At 46.5% G+C, this 21313-nt stretch overlaps 1 protein-coding gene across 2 annotated transcripts; it reads right to left on the bottom strand.

The window, feature by feature from the left end:
* Positions 1–6227: 6227 nt before the first annotated feature.
* VIPAS39 (VPS33B interacting protein, apical-basolateral polarity regulator, spe-39 homolog) lies at positions 6228–21251 on the bottom strand. Of its 2 annotated transcripts, XM_041405794.1 has the most exons (20): positions 21081–21251; positions 20871–20963; positions 20315–20414; positions 18899–19042; positions 17871–17909; positions 17427–17491; positions 15315–15371; positions 14318–14410; positions 13615–13648; positions 13064–13166; positions 12948–12975; positions 12714–12787; positions 12078–12153; positions 11656–11790; positions 11127–11168; positions 10639–10728; positions 10136–10222; positions 7785–7874; positions 7369–7473; positions 6228–7102 (listed from the first exon to the last, which is right to left on the bottom strand). In XM_041405794.1, exons 2-20 carry the CDS (start codon positions 20961–20963, stop codon positions 7082–7084), a joined length of 1476 nt encoding a protein of 491 aa, XP_041261728.1. In that variant the 5' UTR covers positions 21081–21251; the 3' UTR covers positions 6228–7081. The 2 variants fall into 2 exon arrangements, with proteins under 2 accessions (XP_041261728.1, XP_041261817.1); XM_041405883.1 differs by lacking the exons at positions 11127–11168; positions 21081–21251 and having other exon boundaries at positions 20871–21070.
* Positions 21252–21313: the final 62 nt, after the last annotated feature.

The raw sequence follows: 21313 nt of genomic DNA on the forward strand, positions 1-21313 counted from the left end.
TGTATATGCTTTTTAAGCCTCACTCTCGTAGTGGAATATAGGGATTATGTATGGTGTTAGTCCAGCTGCTGAGTAATTGTAGGCCATGGGTTAGATATATCAGCTGTGACCCATTCTTCCTCTTGTAGGAACTGAAATTCCTCTAGATAAGCAATAAACAGCCGGGACACTGCCCCAAGCTTGGAAGTGAGACTGTCTCTGTCGTGTTTTCCAAAGCTTGCAAGTAAATTGGGAACATCTCACAGATTTCAGTGGAACCTAGACACTCTCAAAGGTCATTCCCTATCCTGCCAGTTATTTGTGTTTTAAAGAACTTTATTCTGACAGAATCCAAGTATGCAGAGCTCTGCAGGATGTGGCCCTTTGGGTCTTTCAGGAAGTGTCTACTAGAGCAGGTGAAAAGTTAAAACCGCAATTTCCCAACAAGAAATATAAACAAAAGGCTGTGAGCAGTTGAAACTGATACAGTTACTATAGAAATAGAGTGATAGCATCAGCTCAGTGAGACGGAAACTGCAGTTTCGGGGAAATGGCAGTTTGGTAGAGATTACACAGATAATTATGTGGAAGCTATGCAGCATGGACAAGTGACTACTGCTGGTTTTAATCCCATTGTACTGGTATTCTAAATATCAAAAGCACTTAAGAGTCTGGTGTTCTTTTGTTATCACAAAAAGTATTCAGAGTCAAGCTAAAGTTGGGGGAAGGTTTTGAGCAAATACCGTGAAAGATCAGTAAAACCTTGCAAATTGTATTTTGAAGTTTCAATCAAATTAGATAGTTAAATTCTTAGAAGTTGCTTCAAAAACAATGGTAAGGCTCTGCTCACTCACAGTTCCAGGTCCAGCCATCTCAGACAACCATGCACTCATCATTTTCTAAATGAATGATATGATTTTTTGCTAATTATTCTTTACACCTTTGTGTGGATGGAAATTTGCATTATAATTTAACAAACAGCAATGATTTTGTATTAAGCAGAAGAGACTGCAGTTCATTTATCCATAACGTAAAGTTTGTCCTTAAAGTGCAAGGATGAAATCAGAGCTATATTTATGCCACTAAGAGACCAGATGTGATGCCATCCCTGATAGTAAATCTGGAGAGAAGGTGATATGCACTGCTTTTACAGTGTCACATGGAGCTTATGAATTCAGATCCCCCTTGTATTGTGTTGTGTTCAAGCATGAAACTGTACCAAAATTCAGAATATAACTTCTTTTTCCTGCTGCTCTGACATGGAACGGATGGTTTTAGCTGTTGCCTGATTGTCTTGGTTTGAGAAATGAGAATTCTGGTGTATTCTTGTATTTCAGGAAATTTCACGACACGTGCGAGAGCTGCTGGGGATTGAGGAGCCTCTCTTCAGCAGATCCATTGCCCTCCCATACAGAGACAATATGGGTCTCTTCCTAGAGAGAAAGGCACCAACAGGAGAGAAAGCAGATGCCCTCACTTTCTCACAGTTTATCCAAAAAGCAGGACTGGAGCCCTACACTACAGCTCCTTCTTTGCACGGATCCCAGACCGTGGTGGGAGTGGATGCTCTCCCTGCATCACAGGACATGCAGAGGCAGAATTAGAGACTCATACTGCATTTTTGCCTTTATAAGAAGCCCAGCAGCCACAGCAGACTGTACCCTTATTACCTTGCAGATTGTTCAAGGAGGTATAGTTCCACCTTTTCACAATTACAAAAAATTGTGCACTGCACTGCCACTGCAACTCTCAGACATCTTATTACACCAAACCCATTCCCATATTGTCTCTTTTCTGCAATATTTCATTTGCTTGCAGGAATTAAGTGAAGTGGAGGTTGTAGATCAGACTGTACCATTGCCTGTTTTCCACTTCTGCTTCACAGATGATTAAAAGAGACCAAAACCACAATCAAAGACATATTTTAGGCGCAAGTGATGGATAAGAACCTCCCAGATGCTCAAGTGAATAGATTTCTCCCAGGCTTCAGTGTCTGCAGACTGGGCTTGCTCTGAAACCCAGATAAATGGCATATACAATAGCTGGTGTACAGGTGTGGTGACAACTGCTATCAACAGTCATAATTAAGCAAGGGGTCTAGGTGCAACATGCATAACTAATCCTTGGCCACAGAAATGATTTCCTGTGAGGCAAACCAGGCAGGCAGTGTTCTATCATGGTAAACAGTACTGAAACACATGATAGATGGTGGCAGAAAGTACAAAAGAATACTGAACTAGAGAATTTAGGGAATAAAAATGGCTTTTTCCTGGGTGGATTTGGACAGAGTATCCAGTTACCTGCATTTCCTTGAAGGACATATCATATAGTCTGTGATGGTGAGGGTGGGGTGCATTATCACCAACAAGGAAGTAGAACGGCTGATGAAAGCCTGGCTCAACAGAAAGAGCAGTCCTGACTAAATCATTAGTATGTTGTCAGGATTCAATGGCTTTCTCAAGATCCCTCATGGGGAATAAAAATATTTTTAAAAAAAGACTGGGCCTGATCCTGTTTAGTTTGTTACACCAAAGCTGCAGCCACTACAAAATAACTGTAATTTGGTTTTTTAATTCAGTTTTGTATTGAAGCTGAAATAGAAACACAGTGAAACTGAAGCAGTGCATAGGCCAAGAAGACTATGTAATAAGCAAATTCAGACCAAAAAAATGCTCAGGCAACCAGGGATAAGCAAGTTACTGAGCAGTGTATAGACTGAAACTCATAAAAGAAAATGTGTGCATAAGGTTATTGGCTGGAATAGTTTAAAGTCTGAGAGTTAACAGTGCTGGTTCTTGCACTGTTTAGTCCCACGGAAAGGTTGGGATGAAATCTCAGCAAAGCATTCCTCATGGGCTTCATTATGGTTTGTGAAGATTTAGAATCATACCCAGCATTTTCATCTGGAATTTCTGAGAAACTGTTGGAAGCAGCTGTGGATAATGGAGACTTGTCATCCAGCATCACACTAGGCTCCACTGCAGCTGAAGTGAGAGATGTCTTGGTGCTGACCAGCCCACATGGCTTTGTAGGACAGTCTCCAGAGGGTGCCTGTACAGTAGAGTACCAGGCATCAGATGGCACCAGACAAGCTCTCTCTTTTCCAGCAGCTGGCTGAAGAGAGACTTTCTCAGTGACACAGCTGTCAGGTCAAACCAGGGGAAGGTTCTGGGAAGGGAAAACAAGTGGAAACATTTACTGGCAACAACTGTCCAAAGCAGCTTGCTAGTAGTGTTAACAAATAGTGGTTTTCTTCAGTGTCTGACTACCAGACTCCTTCTTGGGTCTTTAAGAAACCATCAAACTCAGAGACTTGGATATAAAATGTTGCAGGCATCACTTGGTCAAGTGAAGTAAAACTGAGACTAATGGCTCTAGACTAGTCCTGAAAAAGCAGGAATGCTTTCCCTCAAGCAGCCTACCCATCTTAACATCCTCAATAGCCCAGTTCATGAACTGTCATAAGATCATTACCCCCAATATCTCTAGATATTCCCATAGGATTTTTTTTTTTTTTTTGCATCCAATGCCCTAGTCTTGATCTGTTGCTTCAGACAACCCTGATAAGTAGGATCTAGGGACAAAATAACTCAGTCCAGGTCTGCTATACATTTCTGTTGCTAATACATTGTCTAAGGCAGTTCCTGGGGCAGAGATATGGTCCTAAGGACAGCACAGAGTTCAGCACCTTCCAACCCAACAAGGCAGCCCATGCTTTATGTGAGATGAGGCAAGTTGCAAAGCAGAGACAAGAAGTACCTCAGCATTCAACTGTCTTTCTCCTCTTGAGTAACTGAAGAGGCAAATCTGCTGACAAAACTCTCGCACACAAAGCTGGGCAGGAAGGTTTTTGCTCTGCACAGATGGGGCAGCATTCAGGAAAGCTGGTCATTGCTTAGTTTCAGTACCTTCTGGTGAAGCAGATTCTGTCACATGATGCTGTTCAGGCCTGCATAAAAAATGACCACCATCTATTCATGGAATTTTATTTTCTTTGCAGGATGAACAAGAATCAAGTATAAATTACCAGTGTGCACACAGATGTGAAGATATATTCTCATCTCACGCTGCTGGGAGGAATCACACTGACAACCAGATGTTTGGTTTGAAATCTCTGATCGGGGACCATTTTAGGTGAGGGATTTTAAAATTAATAGCAACAAGTCTAATATAGCTTGTATTTTATGTAGCTCATAGTAACTGAGTAACCAGCAGTCCTTGACAGGCTGCATATAAAGTCGTACAACCATGCTGCCATGATGCCACGGTGAGCACCAGGGGTGCTTCAAGCGCACCCAGCAGCGCACTAATTACAGGATGGTTGTTCGATGTTTCGGGTCCCCTTTTGTAGAAACAATGGGTTCGAGTTCCATCCAGTGGTAAAACCCAGAAACTGCAGGTTTGAGTCCTGCAGTAAATCGGGTAATGAAAGTGTATGGTGAAAGGTGAAGTTTTTTTAGGCCACATGTAAGTCAGTAAGTTAGCAGCTTTTATGCTGGAGTTTGCTCAGATGCTTTGAGTTCTTTTAGCTCTAAGGGAGTTGTATGAGTTCAATGCAGTATGTGAATATTTTGTGTGTTAAGAAGAATGAGTCACGTGTTGAGTCTGCCAGCATAAAAAAAAAATTGACATAGGGGCACCCATGACATAAAGCTTGTTTGCTTAAAAATTGGTTTTGATAAATGTATAAATATGTGAAAATCTTGTACAGGACATGTGCAGTTGGAATGATTTTCACTGCACATCCTGGCAGAATAAAGTAATGCAACCCACTGACATCTCAAAGGTAGGGTCAGAGAGTTTAATTTCTTCCTGAGTTTGGTGACAGTTCCAGGCTCTGAAATGCCATGGTCCATTTTTCTTGAGGGGAGGGATGGAGGTGTCAAGGCTGTACACAGTGACAGGACCAATGACAGCAGACGGACAGCATGCGTGACAGGAGGCAGCAGAGGAACACCATGTCCTCCCAGGCCACCACCTAAGCATTGCTATAGAAGTATGTAAAGCTCTGCTTCTGCAGGGCTATTGCACTAAGCCAGGTGAAAGAGACTCAAAAGCTCAGAGAGACAGCAGAACTGATGAACCAGCACACCTCTAGGCACTGGAACACATTTACCTGTGCTCTGCCACATGCAGGTGAAACACAAACCACTGCTGCCAGACTGGCAGCAGTGTCTGCCTGCCCAAAGTGGCACAGAGGGACTTTGGTGGCTGCCCATCACTGTTCTTACATAGCAAAGGGCAGCAGCAGAGTGACACAAAGGAATAAATAAGTAAAGAGCTCAGCTGCCTGGCCCAGTCCTTGCAGGCTGATTTAAAGTCTTTAGCTGAAACAGCTGAGCCTTGGGATCTGGCTGGTTTTCAATATCTATAAAAATCTATCTAATAAACTCTGTTTTGTCTCTTCCCTGAGATGATCAGAAAGAGGATTTTATTCCAAACATCTCCTTGGAGGACCATTCTCCCCATTTGTCTTATCTAAGTTTATGGAGTTATATGACTATATATGCAGCCTGTAGACGACATCTGTTTACTTAGTTAGTATGAGCTACATAAAAATACAAGCTGTATTAGACTTGTTACTATTAATTTTAGTATCCCTCACCTAACATGGCCCTAGATCAAGGGCAATCTTATCAATTTGTCCAAGTATGTGATGACAGGGAGTGAAGAAAGTGACCCAGACTCTCATCAGTGGTGCCCAGTGATGACAAGGGGCAGTGGACACAAACTGAAATGTGCTGGTCCATCTTAAGACACAAACCCACATTTTACTGTGAGTGTTGCCAAATTCAGAACATATTTCCCAGAGAAGCTGAGTTATCTCCAGCTGTGATGATACTGAAAACCCACATAGCCATGGTCCTGGTCTGCCTGTTCCAGGTGATCCTGCTAAAGCATGAGCAGACTAGATGATCAAGAGGTCTCTTCCAACCCAAATGATTCAGTAAGAAAAAAAGACAGTTCATAGTGCAGCAGGGAGGCTGGAATCCAAATCTACTCTCATGTTTGTGGCAGCAAACTCTCCTACAAACTCTCTAAAATTAATTCATCTGTGCTAATAGCACTGAAGGTGTTAAATAAGGTACTGCTGCAAGCAATGGCACTCCATGGTGACATGCACTGTGCTTTTCAGAACATTAAAAAACATCCTGCAACTCCTTTTGTGGGAGGTGATAAATTGCTCAGGATTAACACACAAGAGTGACAATGTACTTAGTGGGGAAAGGAAAGAAACAAGCCAAGGAGAAAGAGACAGCTTTATTTACAGAATTGAAGTGAGGTCTGAAAGGATGAAGCCAGCAGCTGCCTGAGGAGTTGTGTTTCTGAGAAAGTGCATTTCAATTCTTCCTGGCATAACACTTTCTGAGAAAAGAGCTGCTGGGGCCAGCAGGTTGGTGTCATCTGGGAGAGGTCCCTGCTTGCTCTCCATCCAACCCATCAGGACTCCGACCACCTCTACACCAGGTATTTCCCTGATCAAGGGATCTTACAAATGCTGCAGTGCTAGCAGAAGGATACTGGCAGAGGTTGCTGTCCTGGCTCTCTGAGGAGTTCACACACCTCTTTTCCTAGAGTGAGCCAGAATTAAAAAAAAAAAAAAAAAAGCAACTGGTCCTTTGCCTCCCAGCACTTTCACACAGGGAGAAGGTGGTCCAGGTAGGTTTTACTCCAGCCCAGCCATGATTAGTGATGCCCTAGCCAGTTTGACTGTTTGGTCAGCAGTCTCTGGTGGAGTGACTCACAAATATGACTGAAACGATCCTCTTGCAAGAACAAGCCCAGGCACCACCCAGAGCAAGCATGCATCTTGCTGTGCCCAGCAACTCCCCTCCATACACACAAGTGATGCCTGGCTTACAGCCAGGTCAAATACAATCAGATTCCAAAAAGAATCAACCCTGATGGATCGGTACCGTGGTTTTGCCAGCTACAGTTTAGTAGCTGTCTTCAACCAGCCTGACCACCACAGGCACCCACTGTCACCAACGTTGATCATGCAATGAGTAGTAACAGAGCTGCTCTGTTGGCACTGGACTGGATTTTGCAGTTCCCTCTTTCAGTGACAAGGCAATGGCCAAACAGGCTGTTTCACAGGTGTTCAGTTCTTCCACCGGATTTGCTAAAAGAGAGAACAAGACATGACTAACAGCAACACTGAACACTGAGCCCTAGGGGGCAATTTTAGTGACTCCCAGTTCCTGACAAGGACAGCTACGGCCAGAGTGTGCCATTTCTATCAGTATAACCATTCTTTCCTACCCTGAATGCAAACAAAGATTAGCTTCCCAGCAGGGATATAAAGTACAAAGGACAGCCATGCCCCTGCACCTAATCTCTACCTGTTTCTGGTGAGAGAGTCTGGAAGAAAGAGTAAGCATTTCTTACCATGTTGCTGAGAATGCTTTGTATCTTCTCTTCTTCTGCAGAGCCCCGCTCCACCTTGCCTTTATATGCTGTCAGCTGGATACGATCCTTTAGATCCCGGTAGGTCTAGATAAAGGGCAAAACCAGCACCCAGCTGAGAGAAAGGGACACTTCTGTGGCTAGATGGTGTCCTGCAGATGGGCAGGGCAACTCTACAATCCCCCATGCAGTTCCCAACACAGAACAATTTCACAGCACAAATGCTAGGAGCCACTCTCCTGGCTCCTGGACTTCTACTGGGAACCTTATCATTCTTCCCAGGCCACAGGGATAAACAAACACCACCAGGCATATGACAGAAGTGGCACACAGCAGAGAACAGAAAAGCTACAGAGAGAAAGGAGGCCATGTCCCATCTCCACACAGCAGCAATCTACCTCTATGACAACATCATGGCACTTGTATTTGGTAGCAAGGTTCAGCCGGGTCTCCACATCCTCCACCAGGCGCACATATTCCTGCAGCACCTATGAGAGACAGAAGAATGTCTCAGCTCCCTTCTGCAGGTATGTCCTGCTTCATTCCCTCACCCGAGTCCCAAAACCTTTCAAGGCTGCTGGTCACACAGAGTTGGCTCCTTCTTTAGGGAACAAGTGGCCTCAACAAGACTGTTCAGGATCCCAGACGCATTGCTTACAAAGCTCAGAATCACTGAAAAAGCCGAGTTAGAAGGGACCCACAAGGACCATAGAGTCCAACTCTTGTCCCAGCGCAGCACCATTTCCAAGGGTCAGAACATGTGCCTGAGAGCACTGTCCAAATATTTCTTGAATTCTGTCAGGCTTCATGCTGTGACCACTTCCCTGGGGAGCCTTTTCCAGTGCCCAATCACCCTCTGGGTGAAGAACCTCTTTCCAATATCCAACTTAAATCATCCCTGACACATTTCAGGCCACTCCCTTGAGTTCTGTCACTGGTCACCCCTCCTCTTCCCCTCCCAAAGAAGTTGTAGACTGCAATGAGGTTTCCCCTCAGTCTCCTCTTCTCCAGACCAGCTGTTCCTCATATGGTTTCCTCTCAAGACCCTTCACCTTTGGTGACTGCCTTCACCTTTGGTGACTGCCCAGCCCTCTAATTTGTTGAGGTCTCTCTGCAGAGCCTCCTTGCCTTCTAGGGAGTCAACAATTCCTCCCAGTTTTGCATCATCTACGAACTTGCTTAGTATCTCCTCCAGTTGTGCATCCAAGTAATTTATGAAGATGTTGAAGAGCACAGGGCCAAGGATGCAGCCCTGTGAAACCCCACTAGTAACCAGTCACCAGTCTGGTCACCCTATTTACTGTGATCCTTTATGCCCAACTCATGAACCAGATGCTCACCCATCTCATCACTTGTTAATCCAGCTGTGTGCTGGTCATTTTGTCCAGAATGATACTCCAAGAGACATCAAAAGCTTTACTGGAATCCAAAAACATTACATGGAGTGGCTTTCCTTGTCATACCAAGGAAAACCAAGGGGGTTACCTTGTCATAAAAGAAAATCAGATTTGACAAGCAGAACTTTCCTCTCATGAAGCCATGCTGGTTGTGACTAATGACTGTGTTGTGCTCCAGGTTTCTCAATACCTCCCAGAATAATCTTCTCCATAACTTTACCATGCACTGAAATGAGACTAGCAGGCCTACAGTCTCCAAGGTCCTCCTTCTTGCCTTCTTGAAAATTGGGACATTAACCAACCTCCAGTCATCTGGGATCTCTCCAGATTACCAAGACCACTCAAAAAATCATTGAGAGGTTTTGTGATGGCATCAGCTTGCTCTTTGAGGATTCTTTGATGAATGCCATCATGCCCCATAGATTTCCAACTGAAGCAGCAGATCCTGCATAGATTCAGGGTCAGCTGGGAGTTGATTGTTTTCACAGTCATTGTAGTCCAGCTCAGAGCACTGAGACCCACTTGATCCATCATCCGTTTATGAAGTGACCATCCTCATCCTGTAATGGGCCAATGTTATTTCTACACTGCCCATTGCCATTAAAATATTTGTAAAAACTGTTTTTTGTTCCCCACAATTCTGGCCAGCTTCAACTTCAGTAGAGCTTTGGCTGCACAAAATTTTCTCCCTACAGTGGCAAGCAGCATCTCTGTATTCTTCTCATGTCATTTGACCTTACTTCTACACCTTCCTTTTTTGTCTTATTTCCAAGAGAAGATTCCTGTTCAGTCAAGATGACCTTCTGCCTTGCCTGCCTGACTTCCAACATTTGGGAATTGCCTGCTACTGTACCCTTAGAAGACCATGTTTAAAAACTGACTGATGGACCCCACTGCCTGCAAAAACATTTTCCCAGGGGACCTTACCAATTCCCTGAGCAGCCTGAAGTCTGTTCTCCTCATCTCCAGACCTGGGGTTTTGCTGCACTTTTCCTCCTAGTGACAGAATGTTGGGCTACCTCGTTGCTACGGATCAGGTTAACCATTGCCAGCCAGATTAAGAAAGAGAAAATTTAATGTAGCAAAGAAAAGTGGCAATGCACATGGGAAGAGAGTTCCCAGCCAACTCTGGCCAGCTGTCCCTCTTGCAGTCAGAGCTAGGACCCAGCCCTCAATACCACCCACACCTTCTGTTGAGGCATGGGTCACTCAGCTGTGTGCTGTACCCACCCGGCAAAGCCAGAAGATCAGCAAGCTTCTCCACTTCCAGCTAGGAAGCAGATTACCTGAGGTGTCATTCATACACCAAATCCCAACCAAGAGCAGGACATAAGCAGGGGTTCCTGGCTCACCTGCACAGGAGCATTGTTCCTCTGCAAGATCTCCACCACTCGGTGGAAGCCAATAGGTGCCTTCTTCTTGGTGTAACCCAGCCAGTTCTGAAATGAGAACCAAATCTATGTTAACCTAAAAGGATAATCCTTCCAGCCACAAGAAAATATGTTTTTTTCTCCCAGTGCCAGTAACATACTCCACAGCCACCACATGCACCCCACTGCAGCACGCTTCACACAGTGGCTGGGCACAGGCTGGCTGCAATCCCTTTGATAACAGAGCTCAGGGGCAGCACCCCTCTCTGACCTTATTGCTGCAGCCAAGCCAGGCCCAGCACAGGTCTCAGGTAGGGAGAGAAGGAAAGTATTTAGTATATTTATATCTGCAACACTCTGCAGCAGAGGTGCTGGGCCCTGCTGAAATAAAACCAGTCTGTCCAGTAACTCCAGAACAAGCCAGCTATCAGTAGTAGATGCCAGTACTTGGGACTGTGTCCCCAGCAAGGCTTTCTGCAGCTCACCTTGGTGGTGAGGAGGGCATCCACATCACCCCAGGCCCGCAGCTTGGCACGGGCTGCCAGGGCAGTCAGCACATACTGTTTATCAGGAATCTGCAAGGCAGAAAGCTGCAGTCAGAACAGTAGCACAGCTCAGAAGGTCTGTGTGGGCTGGACATGAATGCTATCTGCCCCAGCTCTGTCAGGACCTACACCAACACCCAGGCAAAGAGGCAAGGTGCTGCCTGATGCCATACACATCACTGCAGAGACTTGGAAGTGAGGATTTGCAAGTGCTGCTGCAGACAGGGTACATCCATTAGAAGTCTCCACATAGCTCCCAATTGCCTTTCTGAGACTCCAGAAGGGCCTTGCTCAAAAAGAATGCCATGGCCTCCTCCCTAGCTCAGTGTTGAGCCCCTCAAATTCCTCCTACTGAGCTCCTTAATTACATACAGTTTGTCTGAGCATGTTTTCAGTTAGTGCTGCCACAACAGGGGAGACTCACACACCTTAAACGTCTTCTTCAGGTTGGTGGGGCTGCTGAACATTCCCTAGAGAAAGCAGACAAGTCAGTGCAAACTCAGAAGAGCAGGCCACAGCAGGGGTTCAGACACCCTAAGGCATCTGCCTTGCACAGAGTCAGTCTCCTCAAGATTTTACTGCTTTTTGCTCATGTCAGTGCCACAGGAGAAACCAGCTGGCAAAAGAGAGCAACTATCCCACCCCATCAGCTGTCTGGTCTGGTTTCCCTACATCCTCAAGTGGAGCACCTCCAGCACTTCCAACACCAGTACCATGCACCTCAGCCTCATGGGATTTCCAGTGGTTTCTAGGAGGCAACTCCCTGACAAACTGTGCCAGGTTGAATGTCTTTGAGCACAAAACTCCAAACTGGTGCCAGGGGACAAAGTCTCTCAGAGGGATGAAATATGACCTCTCTTTCCCTTTTTCTCCTCAACATGTTACAGCTTGACCACCCCACACCTTGAGGGCTACAAGGATGAGATGGAACCTTATCTTCTGCCATATCATCCTCACCTCAGCCTCTGTGTAGTGGTAGAAACAGGAATAGAAGAGGGTGGTCACTAGTGGCATGTTGAGAATTGAAGCCTTGCGAGGATATTTCCGAAACAGCTCTGACTGCCCAGCCATCTCCAAGTGCCGGTCATTAGCCTGTGGAATCAGGAAGACAGACAGGGAACATGAGCATAACTGCCTGTTTAGCTGTGGGATAGAGACCTAGACATAGTGTTATGACAGCAATGTGCAAGCACAGCCCCAGCATGCTATCCAGTCTCAGATCTGCTATTTCACATGTGCCTGGCATAGCAGCCTGAATAGCAATTACAAATACACTAGCCAGGGCAGGCTGGTAGATCCAAAGTGGTGTAAGTCAGGGACAGCAAGAGATCTCACAGGTAGTCCCAGCCATCTCCTGACCAGCAGAGAAGATTTCATACCTCAATGATGATCTGTCGCTCCAACAGGGTATAATGGTCTTGGACGTGGGAGGTATCCTCAGCTGAAAATGGCAGCCTGGCCAGACATGAAGAAAAGAGATACTGTGACCAGCTCTGAAGTACAGAATCCTTCATTTACTTCTAACTACTCTTAGAATAATTTTTTTTTCTACCAAACAAGCTCCCATTCTTCCCATCTTGAATGGCTAGTGGGTACTCAAGTTCCTGACCCACTGCCCTCTCCAAATGGCTCTCTCCTAGACAGGCTCCAGAGAAAGAAACATCATGTGGTACCTCTCACAGAATAACCTAAAGTGGATGCTACCAACTTCCTCAGGTGCTCAGGTACCCAGACCTTCATCCATCACAATCTGAAGGGTCAATGATCAGAAAGGCCCTCGAAGCATCTTTCCTCCTGAATAAGCAGCAAAAGCTACTGGACTAGTGATCACCACAAATGATTCCTCTCTGGTCTACACTGTATCCACGACTCTACTCCCACTCCCCACTAAGGGAAAACCGACATCAGCTCTCAACCCACATAAGCCATGGCACTAGCACAGAGGTTTAATTTTCTTCATTACCACCTTCTGTGAAGAATCCACATCCCTCCTCTGCTTTTGCATTTTTTCTTACCCAATGCAACCTTTCAGGAATTCCCTCCTTTTTTCTACATCCTGGATGTTCAAATGTTCCCGGTACTGAGACAGCTGGAGGGAGAAGGGAAAGAAGCAGTGTTCTCATGGATTTGGGAGATACAGTATTCAAGAGGGTGAAATGGGGACAAAAAGCTTTCGCCTGATTCCCACACACTCTGCAGCCAGCCTCCCCCCCTGCAGTAAGGGAGCTTACGCTCCTGGGAATACTCACAGCAACTTCCTCAGTCCTGTCTAAGAACCTGCAAAAGGGAATCAGCAAGCATTAACTTGGAGGCAGGTTCCTAGCAGTGTGTCCAGCCCTGCCACAGGATGGATCAACAGCCTCACCTGAGCAGATCCAGAAGGAACTTCTGCTCACCCGTCTCTCTGAGGAAATGGATTAGATGGCACAAGGCCACCTGCCGCACCTCCAGCTCCCGAAACAAGATCTCTACAGGGGAGAGAGTTTATGCACAGATGGCTAAAGTAAGATAGCACTACCAAGCAGAGGGGACTTAGCACAGTGCATGGAGTTGAAAGCCATTGGCAGGATTCAACAACCTTATCCCATCTCAAATCACAGTGTTGGAGGCTGGAGCACAGAAGAACCCAATCACTGACAGCTGAATTCACAGCCATGTGCTTCCTCTACAGATTCATTTTCATCCATCCCATCACCACCACCTACCACTGCTTAAAGCTCCTCTCTGGAGCCTTTGTAGGCATCACCATCCCCCCCCTCCCACCTCCTACATTACACTTGCTACAAAAATATTTCATGCTTAGTAAAAAAGCAATACCCCAGATGCTCTCTTTGTAACTTGCACTCAGTGAAGAAATTACCCCCTCCATCCTTCACTGAAACACACTATAGAAATCCCAGCCCCAGTCATGCTCACCTCTCCTCAACGTCCGCTTCAGGAATATCAGGACCTGTGAGCACAGCCAGACAGCTCAGAATTAAGACAGACAAACAAACAGCACACTGGTCAAGGTCTAGAGAAGTTTTGGCAAAGGGCCTCTGAAAACAAAGCTCTTATAGCACTGAACTTAATTCTGGTATCCACAACACCCAGAACAAGCAGTCAGCCTGGACCACAGCTGTCTAGATTCTTGCCTAAGCTCCTACTCTGGAGTGTAGATAAGTGAGACCACAATTTACAAAGGAAAACCTTTCCATGCAAAATACAAGGAATTAAAAGACCTGGATGAAGTAAGCTCTGACACAATCCCATTTCCTGTCTGATACTTTAAAAGCCAGAAAAACTGGTGAGGCCCCAGATCCCAAATGCCAGGTCCCAGATCTTCTGTGCTGAAATGAGCAGATTAAACCTTGAGCTTCAAGAAGTAACTGCAAAAATCTGTAAGGCTTAATGATCAGAGTCCTTGTTATTAACATCAATTTTGCAGAGTGGCAGGAAAGACAGCAGGAATACAAAATTTCCCAGTCTTTAGCTTTGACACTTTCCAGTAACTTTGGTTTGAACTAAAGAACACCCCCCAGCCTTGCAAGACCAGGTGGCCAACTGACTGCATTCTCACAAGCACTCTCTGTGGGGCCACCCAGAAGTCCCAGCCCTCTATGGCCCCAGCAGGACTCACAGCTGTAATGACATTCCCATCATGCCCTGCCACAGCTTCATCCAAGAGCACCAGCTTGTCCTGCAGGGAGCGAAACCTCTCTAGAGAGCAGACCTAGAGACAGAACAGGAAGAAGTAGGCATGTGGGTATGAGACAGTCCTCAGGCTGAATCCAAGCTATTATTTACTCCTCTCCCAACATGAATAACTGCCCTCCCCATGAGTGGAGAAATTCTCATTTAGCTGAAACCACATGCCACATAATCCCTGGAAATCTGTCCACAGGGGTTGCAGTCAACCCTCATTATTGCCCAGTCTAGGACAGGAGACAATGTACACTCAGCACAAACACCCTTGTAACACGACAAAACTTTCCTGTACACCACAAACCACTGGCCCTGACAGGAGGAGGGGACTCTGCAGGCCCCTTTCCACAAAGGAGACCAGAGAAGTAGAGTCATAACTCTTTCTCCCTTCTTCTTACCTCACGTCTGTGGCCTCTCTCAGCCTTTAGTTCACCTCAGCCTTTGAGGAGACATATGCAGAGTGAAACCACAATCTCCCTATGTGTTCACTGCACAGTGAGGCAGCTGAGACAAAGATTACAGCTCCAGTGAAACCATTTCTGTCTTCCTCCCTCCATTTGCCACCAAGTGAGAATGGCGATAAAGCCCCACCCCCTCAGATTTTTAAAATAAACCCAGCCCCAGGGAGCAGAAAGGGTAGAAAGGGACACAGCAGTACAGATACCTACTGTCAGAGCCTTGCTGAGGGGACAACTCAAGTAAACAAAGCAACAAAACCCTGAAGTTCTCCTGCTGCTCCTGAGCTAGTGTGATCCCAGCACTGCCACCTGGCAAAGTAACAGACAGGCAGACCACCATCCCTGCTAGGTGCTGCAAGCAACACAGATCCCCGCCTTGCTCCCAGAATAGCCAGGAGCACAGGAAAGTGTAAAGCATTTTGGGACCACCCACCCTCCATCTCTTACAAGCAGGTGTGAGTGCAAAGTCCTTACCTTGCCCCTCTGCATTCGCCTGACTGTATCTTTGGGGCTCCAGTCACTGCTGTAATCCTGCCACAAGAGAAATAAAGCACTCTTAAGCCTCAGATAATTTCAGCAATCTCCAAGCTGCTTTTCACTTCTGCTGCCTCAGTGATGGCCTGCATGTAGCTACTCACACTTATCATTCAGCTGCTCCAGCAAAGGTGTTAGTAGGATGTGTATGTACATTTTTCAGGTGCAAATGTTGAGCCCTCAAACTCTGCATATGCTGGTGTGGAGGGAAGCTAAATGCCCATATGCTAACACAGCCTTTCTATTGCCTCAGTAAGGTCTGTCATCATATCCTTTATAAGAAGTGCATTGCATCAGGTTGTTCTCCTTGCAAACTGCGTTGCTTTCAGGACAAACAAAATACATGCAAAACAGACTAACCTAAAACTGAAGGGCAAGGAGTCAGTTTCTTGTTACAATTCAGACAGACTTCTGCTGGTGAGCCTTCCACAGCAGCGTGGAGAGCACAGGGACAACAGCCTCAGGCAAGCACCTGGGGAGTTGCACAAGACAAGGACAATGTGACAAGGGCATTGAAGCCTGGAGGAGGACCACCTTAAGGTAATATGCTACACTGCTGCAATGACCAGAATTTTGCACCTGCAGGAGGCAGACACTGTGATCTGAAGCACTGGATAAACAGTGATGGTGGCCTGAGCCACTCCTAACACAGACACCATAAAGTCATCTAGGTCTCTGTCAGGCACTCAAGCCAGTAGTTGCAATTCAGCTTTGTGCTTCAAAAGGTCCAGAGAAAGGAAGCAATAAGAACCAGCTCTGAGGACACTGAATTTTAAATCATTGAAGATTTATTGAAAGCCCAAATCTAAGGATGAAAGATCTGACCCACTCCTATTGGGAGGCCTCTACACGAGTCTCTCAAAGCAATGCACAGCTGAGTGTCAAACATCCTGAGCACCAGAATTTCCTCCAGCACCTCCGGCCAGAGGCATCTTCTCAGCCTGTCACTGTCAGGACACTCATCAAAAGCTGCCACTAACTTTCCATTTTTTGTCCCACCCCACTTACACCACCCCATTTGCATTTAAGAGGCTGTACAATCCTTCTCCTTCCTGTTTCACTGCTTCTACAGGCCCAGAACAGAACATAACAGGGCACTCTTGTTTCTCCTGCTGTGCTTTGAGGAAGTGCTGTCTATTAGGTTATGTCATTAATGGCTACCTAACAAAATACACCAGCCTGGGGAGGATCAGGTGGCCAAGGACAGGTGGACCACGAACCCCAGCAGCTCAAGGATGCAAGTGCCAGCTACTGGAAGAGACTGGGGTCTGGGATTCAGCTACAAAACAAACCAGATGTCTAAGACCAGCTACTGGAGGGACCCATACAGTGTGTGTACGTTCCACTTGTGAAATTGGTCAGACAGAAAGGAGGCTCAGGATCAAGCTTGAGTGTTTTCTGTATGTTTCTTCTGTATTCATAAAGGTGTTGATTTCTGTCTGTGTTAATCCCTGCAGACAGCTGTGTTAGTATTGTGCATGTCTGTCTCTGCAGGAAATATAAGCTTAGTCCTGTTACTGCCTGGACCTAGAGACATGGGACCACAATCTCACACCTAGTAAGAGGAATCTATCTAGTCCCAAAATCCTCTACATCCTCTAACACTTATCACTGCGTATCTGGTAGACAAACATTCCTGCCAATTGAAACACTGCCTCTCCATAACACCCTCTGTTCTGTCCCAGTGATTCATGAACAAGAAATTTCAAAACTTTCATAATTAAAAATATGTAAAAACCACATGTGATGCCAGTTTATCTGACCTGACATGAAAGCAGCTTACAGACAAAGCACTATTTTGAAATCCTTTCCACAAAGACTGCTAGGCTATTCATTAAAAGGAGTAACCAAAACCAAGACCCCCTGCAAAGCTCCATACCTCTGGACAAAAGCAGAGAATGCTTAAATTACTGCAAGGCTGCATTTTGCAGTTCCCTGTCCTATTCCCTGCATTGCCCTCTTCTGTCTGAAACAGCAACTAATCACTTCCCATGAAACCAGTAGAGTAGGAAGTTCACTAATCTCAGTATACAACAAGCACAGGCTGCTCACCTTGTACTCAGCTTTCGGTCTGCGCAGCTCTGGGGCATAGTTTTTAACTCCTGTGTCAGTGAGGGCTGAGAGGGAAAGGCACAGATGAATAGTACATAAAAATCCTGGTTCACATCCACTTCCAAACCCATCCCTTTCTTGGTTTTCATGGCAGAAGACCCAAACTTAAGCACCAAATGGCAATACAGCATTACTCTAAAACAAAACAGCATTACTCTAAAACAAAGAGCTGTCACTTGTGCATAAGTAATTACCCCAAATCATCATGCCAATTCTTTAATTTCCTTGAGGAAAGAACGACCCACAATTGAACTTTTAGACAGCACATGATTCAGTTTCCCTTCTTGCATCATAAGACAGATGACACTTCCCTTTTTTTTGGAAATGCTTTGTTTCATGTAAATCTGCACCCCTCCCAGAATGAGGCAGGGACCCAAAACTTACCATCTGAAAGGGACTGGAAACTTGAGAGTTTGTTTCGTCCTGAAATAAAAACACTGATGAGACCCTGTCCCTTCACGAGCAACATCTCCTGCACAGGGAACATAAGCCTAGACTGCAAGCCAGTTTACTGCAGCTATGCCCCTGCAGAACAAGCCACCCTGTGCAGTGATTCATTCTACACCAGCACAGCTGGGGCTCACCTCCTTACATTCTAAGGCATTGAAGTTGTCTGAGGCATCACAAACCATATCACCCTTCATCCCTATCTGCTCTCTTGGTGCTGAGGCCAGGAGAGGTTGGACCTGAATTCACTCATCTACCTGCAGAGCAGAGGCTCGGGCACATAGCACTGCAACATAGGCCATGGCAACATGGACAGCTCCACACACCAGGGCTGCAACTTGGATGCCTTTCTTCATCACCTTATTGTCATACTTGAGAGTAAAAAACACCCCAGAGAAAGAGAGACAAAGTAAAAGCTGTTTTGCTGTCTTGCTGTGTGAGAACAGAGCTGAACTCTTGCAAGCTGTGTATGTTTGCCCACAGCCTGCAGCACAGCTCCCCCCATAACCAGCTACACTGCCACTACTGCTATCATGTGTTTGCTGAACCGACACCAACAGCAGCCAGCTGAGCTCCAAATAAAGGACAATCAATCTGTCTTCTCTACAGAACTCAAAATCAAATGAGGGCTACATGGGTCAAGCCCTTTGCAGCTTGCTCTTTCCCACCAACCAAATGGATTGCCACACAGTGCTGTGCTCTACCTTGCTGTTCTTTGGAACCTGGATTTTAAGAAGCCATAATCTCCAAAGGCCCTTCCCACTCCACAAAAGCATGTGATCTACTGCACAGGACAGTCTTCAATTTCTGACCAGAGGGCAATACACTTCCACCCTGAGGAGAGACTGGAGCTCCCTGTTTTGCAATACACTTCAGATGAAACCATTTACATAAGATAACACATTGCCCCTTGGCAGTCTTTAAGGGACAACACGTTTGTCAGCATGGTATATAACGAACCTCACCTTTGAACAGGCTGCTCAGGGAGTAGGAAGAAGCTTGTTTGGGAAGAGCAGCATAGGAGGAAGATCCTTTCTGCAGGCTGGAGTCTCGGCCATCCAGGGAGCTGGTGCTGCCAGAGGCTGTCTCTTTGATTGACCAGGAGATACCTGTGTGCAGACAGGTCATTTTTATCCGAGAAAGTCTGTAAAGAATGATCTTCTGGCACAGCAGAAACATTGCCAGATGTCTGCTGGTCAGTTCTGCACTAGCACACCTTGGTAAGTCTGACCCTCAGCACTAAGCAGACACAGTGCATCTCTCCATGCAGAATTCCAGTCTCATAAAATGCTGCTTGTTAAGCAGTGGCACATTGTCCTCCAGAAATGGTTTCAGCAACATTGTACAGCTGGCTACGACTTGTGTAAAAGGAACACACAGACCTTCTATATATTATTGCAGGAGGCAATGCATAGTCCTTGTTCTAAAACTACAAATCAAGACAGAGTCCCTGGCCTACCTCAAACTGCAGAAGCCTAAAAGCATGCTTTCCTCAACGCTGAAGACTAAGATAGTTTCCCTTCCCACACAGACAAAACAGCTCTCAGTGTGCCTATGCTGCTGGCAACAATGCATATGTCTCCCTCCTGCTGTTCAATACAGCTTCCCCTTGTTTTCACACAGCTGCACAACACACATATTTTAGAATCAGCATGATAGACAAAAAACCACAATAGGTAAAGAGACCCTGGGTGGGAAAAGAAAGCAGAGGGAAGAGCTACAGCAAAGGACAAGAAGATCTTTGAAGATCCTTTGGGTGACCCATATGTAAGTTTTCATGGTTTGACACTGGGTAGCAAGTGTCACAGTTCTGTGGGTCATGAACTCAAAAGCACAGCACACAGGATTGTGTGTGGGCCATGAACTTGCTCCCATCATCACTGCAAACACATCTGCTTAATGTTTACAGGTCCCTTTCAAATTTCAAGTGTAAGAGTCATTCTGTAAACACACATTAAACCTTGGATATCTGCTTAAAGTGTTGTGGGGTAAAAACACAGAAACCTTATATAGTGCTATTTCAGGCAGTGATGTGAAGGAAATGATCACCTAGAATCTCACAGGCCACCTGAGCAAGATGAGTATCAGTCCATAACCACCAAAATACCTGCTCTGAGCTTGACTGCATATTAGAAAAAACACAGTGAATTCCCTCCACTTGTCTGTACTCCTCTTTTCTAACACAATTTGGGTTTCTGCTCATCCTCTTTTCAGTGGATCTGCTCAGGTAGATCAAGTAGCTCAGAATGTGACCTGGGAGACTCGAATCAGAACAGATATGCAGAATTAGATAGCAAATAATACTCCTGACTTAAATGACTTAAGCAGCAATTTTAAACCCCCTCTGTCTCAAGGATAATTTGCAGTACTTCTGCACTTACTTCCCACAGGTTCTCCACTCCAGCTGACCCTCTCGAGGTCATCATCATCATCATCGACAATATCCCGAAGGCTGTTCACTGCCCTTTTGGATTCCTTTAGCTACACACAAAAGAGTGACCTTGCATAAGGAACATCAGAATTGTAGAATACACTTCATTCCTACTATCATCAAACACCTCCCCAAAGAACTTTGAATACAGCTTCTTCAGCTTCCATTGCTTCTTCTCGGGATGGTATTTTAGTCCTGTAGCTGTGCAGCAGACACAGGAGCCCTTCCTCACCACTGGGAAGCTCAAGGACACCTACGTGGACACTAACAGCTCAATCAGCGGGAGATGCAGTCTGGTGCGTGGGCGGGGAACCACGTCCTAATGAGATTTCGGACTGGCTACCGTGGAGAGAGACGGGACCCTCCGCAGCGGGCAGGAGGTGACACTCCACCTACAGAACACCAACCCTCCGCGATGTGCAGGGCCGAGACCTGGGCTGGGCCGGCTACGGGGGCCACCCGGTGAGGGTGTCTTACCGGCAGCTCCAGGGTCGGGCCCTCCCTACCTGCGAGAGCTCGTCATCCTCATCATCGAAGGTGAAGGCCCGGAACTTGGAGCTGTGCCAGTACTCCTCCTCGTCCGCCCGCACCCTGCTCATCTGCAACGGCACCGCGCGGCTGCCTCAGCGGAGGGAGGGAGGGAGGAATGCCTGCCTCGGGGGTATCACCGCCCCCGGTCCAGGTCCCGGCCCCGCCGCCCCCAGCCCCTCTCTCACCTCGCCGCCCCTCCCGCGCCAGCAGCACCTCACAGCAGGACGCGGGGTGGGGCAGCCGCTTGCGGAGCATGCCGGGACATGTAGTTCTCCTGCTGGGCGCGGCGCGGCCACTCCTCGTTCACCACACTACGAGTCCCGGCGTGCCCCGCGGGCCGCATTGAGTTGCTTTCGGACTACCAGTTCCAGCGGGCTTCGGGTGCGCCGGAGAGGTGTCTGGGCCTGCAATCGCGATC

The sequence above is a fragment of the Onychostruthus taczanowskii genome, unplaced genomic scaffold (assembly GCF_017590055.1).
Source record: "Onychostruthus taczanowskii isolate IOZ18803 unplaced genomic scaffold, ASM1759005v1 scaffold1, whole genome shotgun sequence".
Classification (NCBI taxonomy): Eukaryota; Metazoa; Chordata; class Aves; order Passeriformes; family Passeridae; genus Onychostruthus; species Onychostruthus taczanowskii.

Excerpts from the sequence above, each read along its gene's own strand:
- VIPAS39 (XM_041405794.1), bottom strand. The coding sequence starts at position 20,963 with ATGAGCAGGGTGCGGGCGGACGAGGAGGAGTACTGGCACAGCTCCAAG. Across the intron at positions 13,167-13,614 it reads GAAGCGGACGTTGAGGAGAG|AGATCTTGTTTCGGGAGCTG; the intron begins GTGAGCATGACT and ends TCTCCCCTGTAG. Across the intron at positions 12,154-12,713 it reads TTCCTGAAAGGTTGCATTGG|GCTGCCATTTTCAGCTGAGG; the intron begins GTAAGAAAAAAT and ends ATGTCTGGCCAG.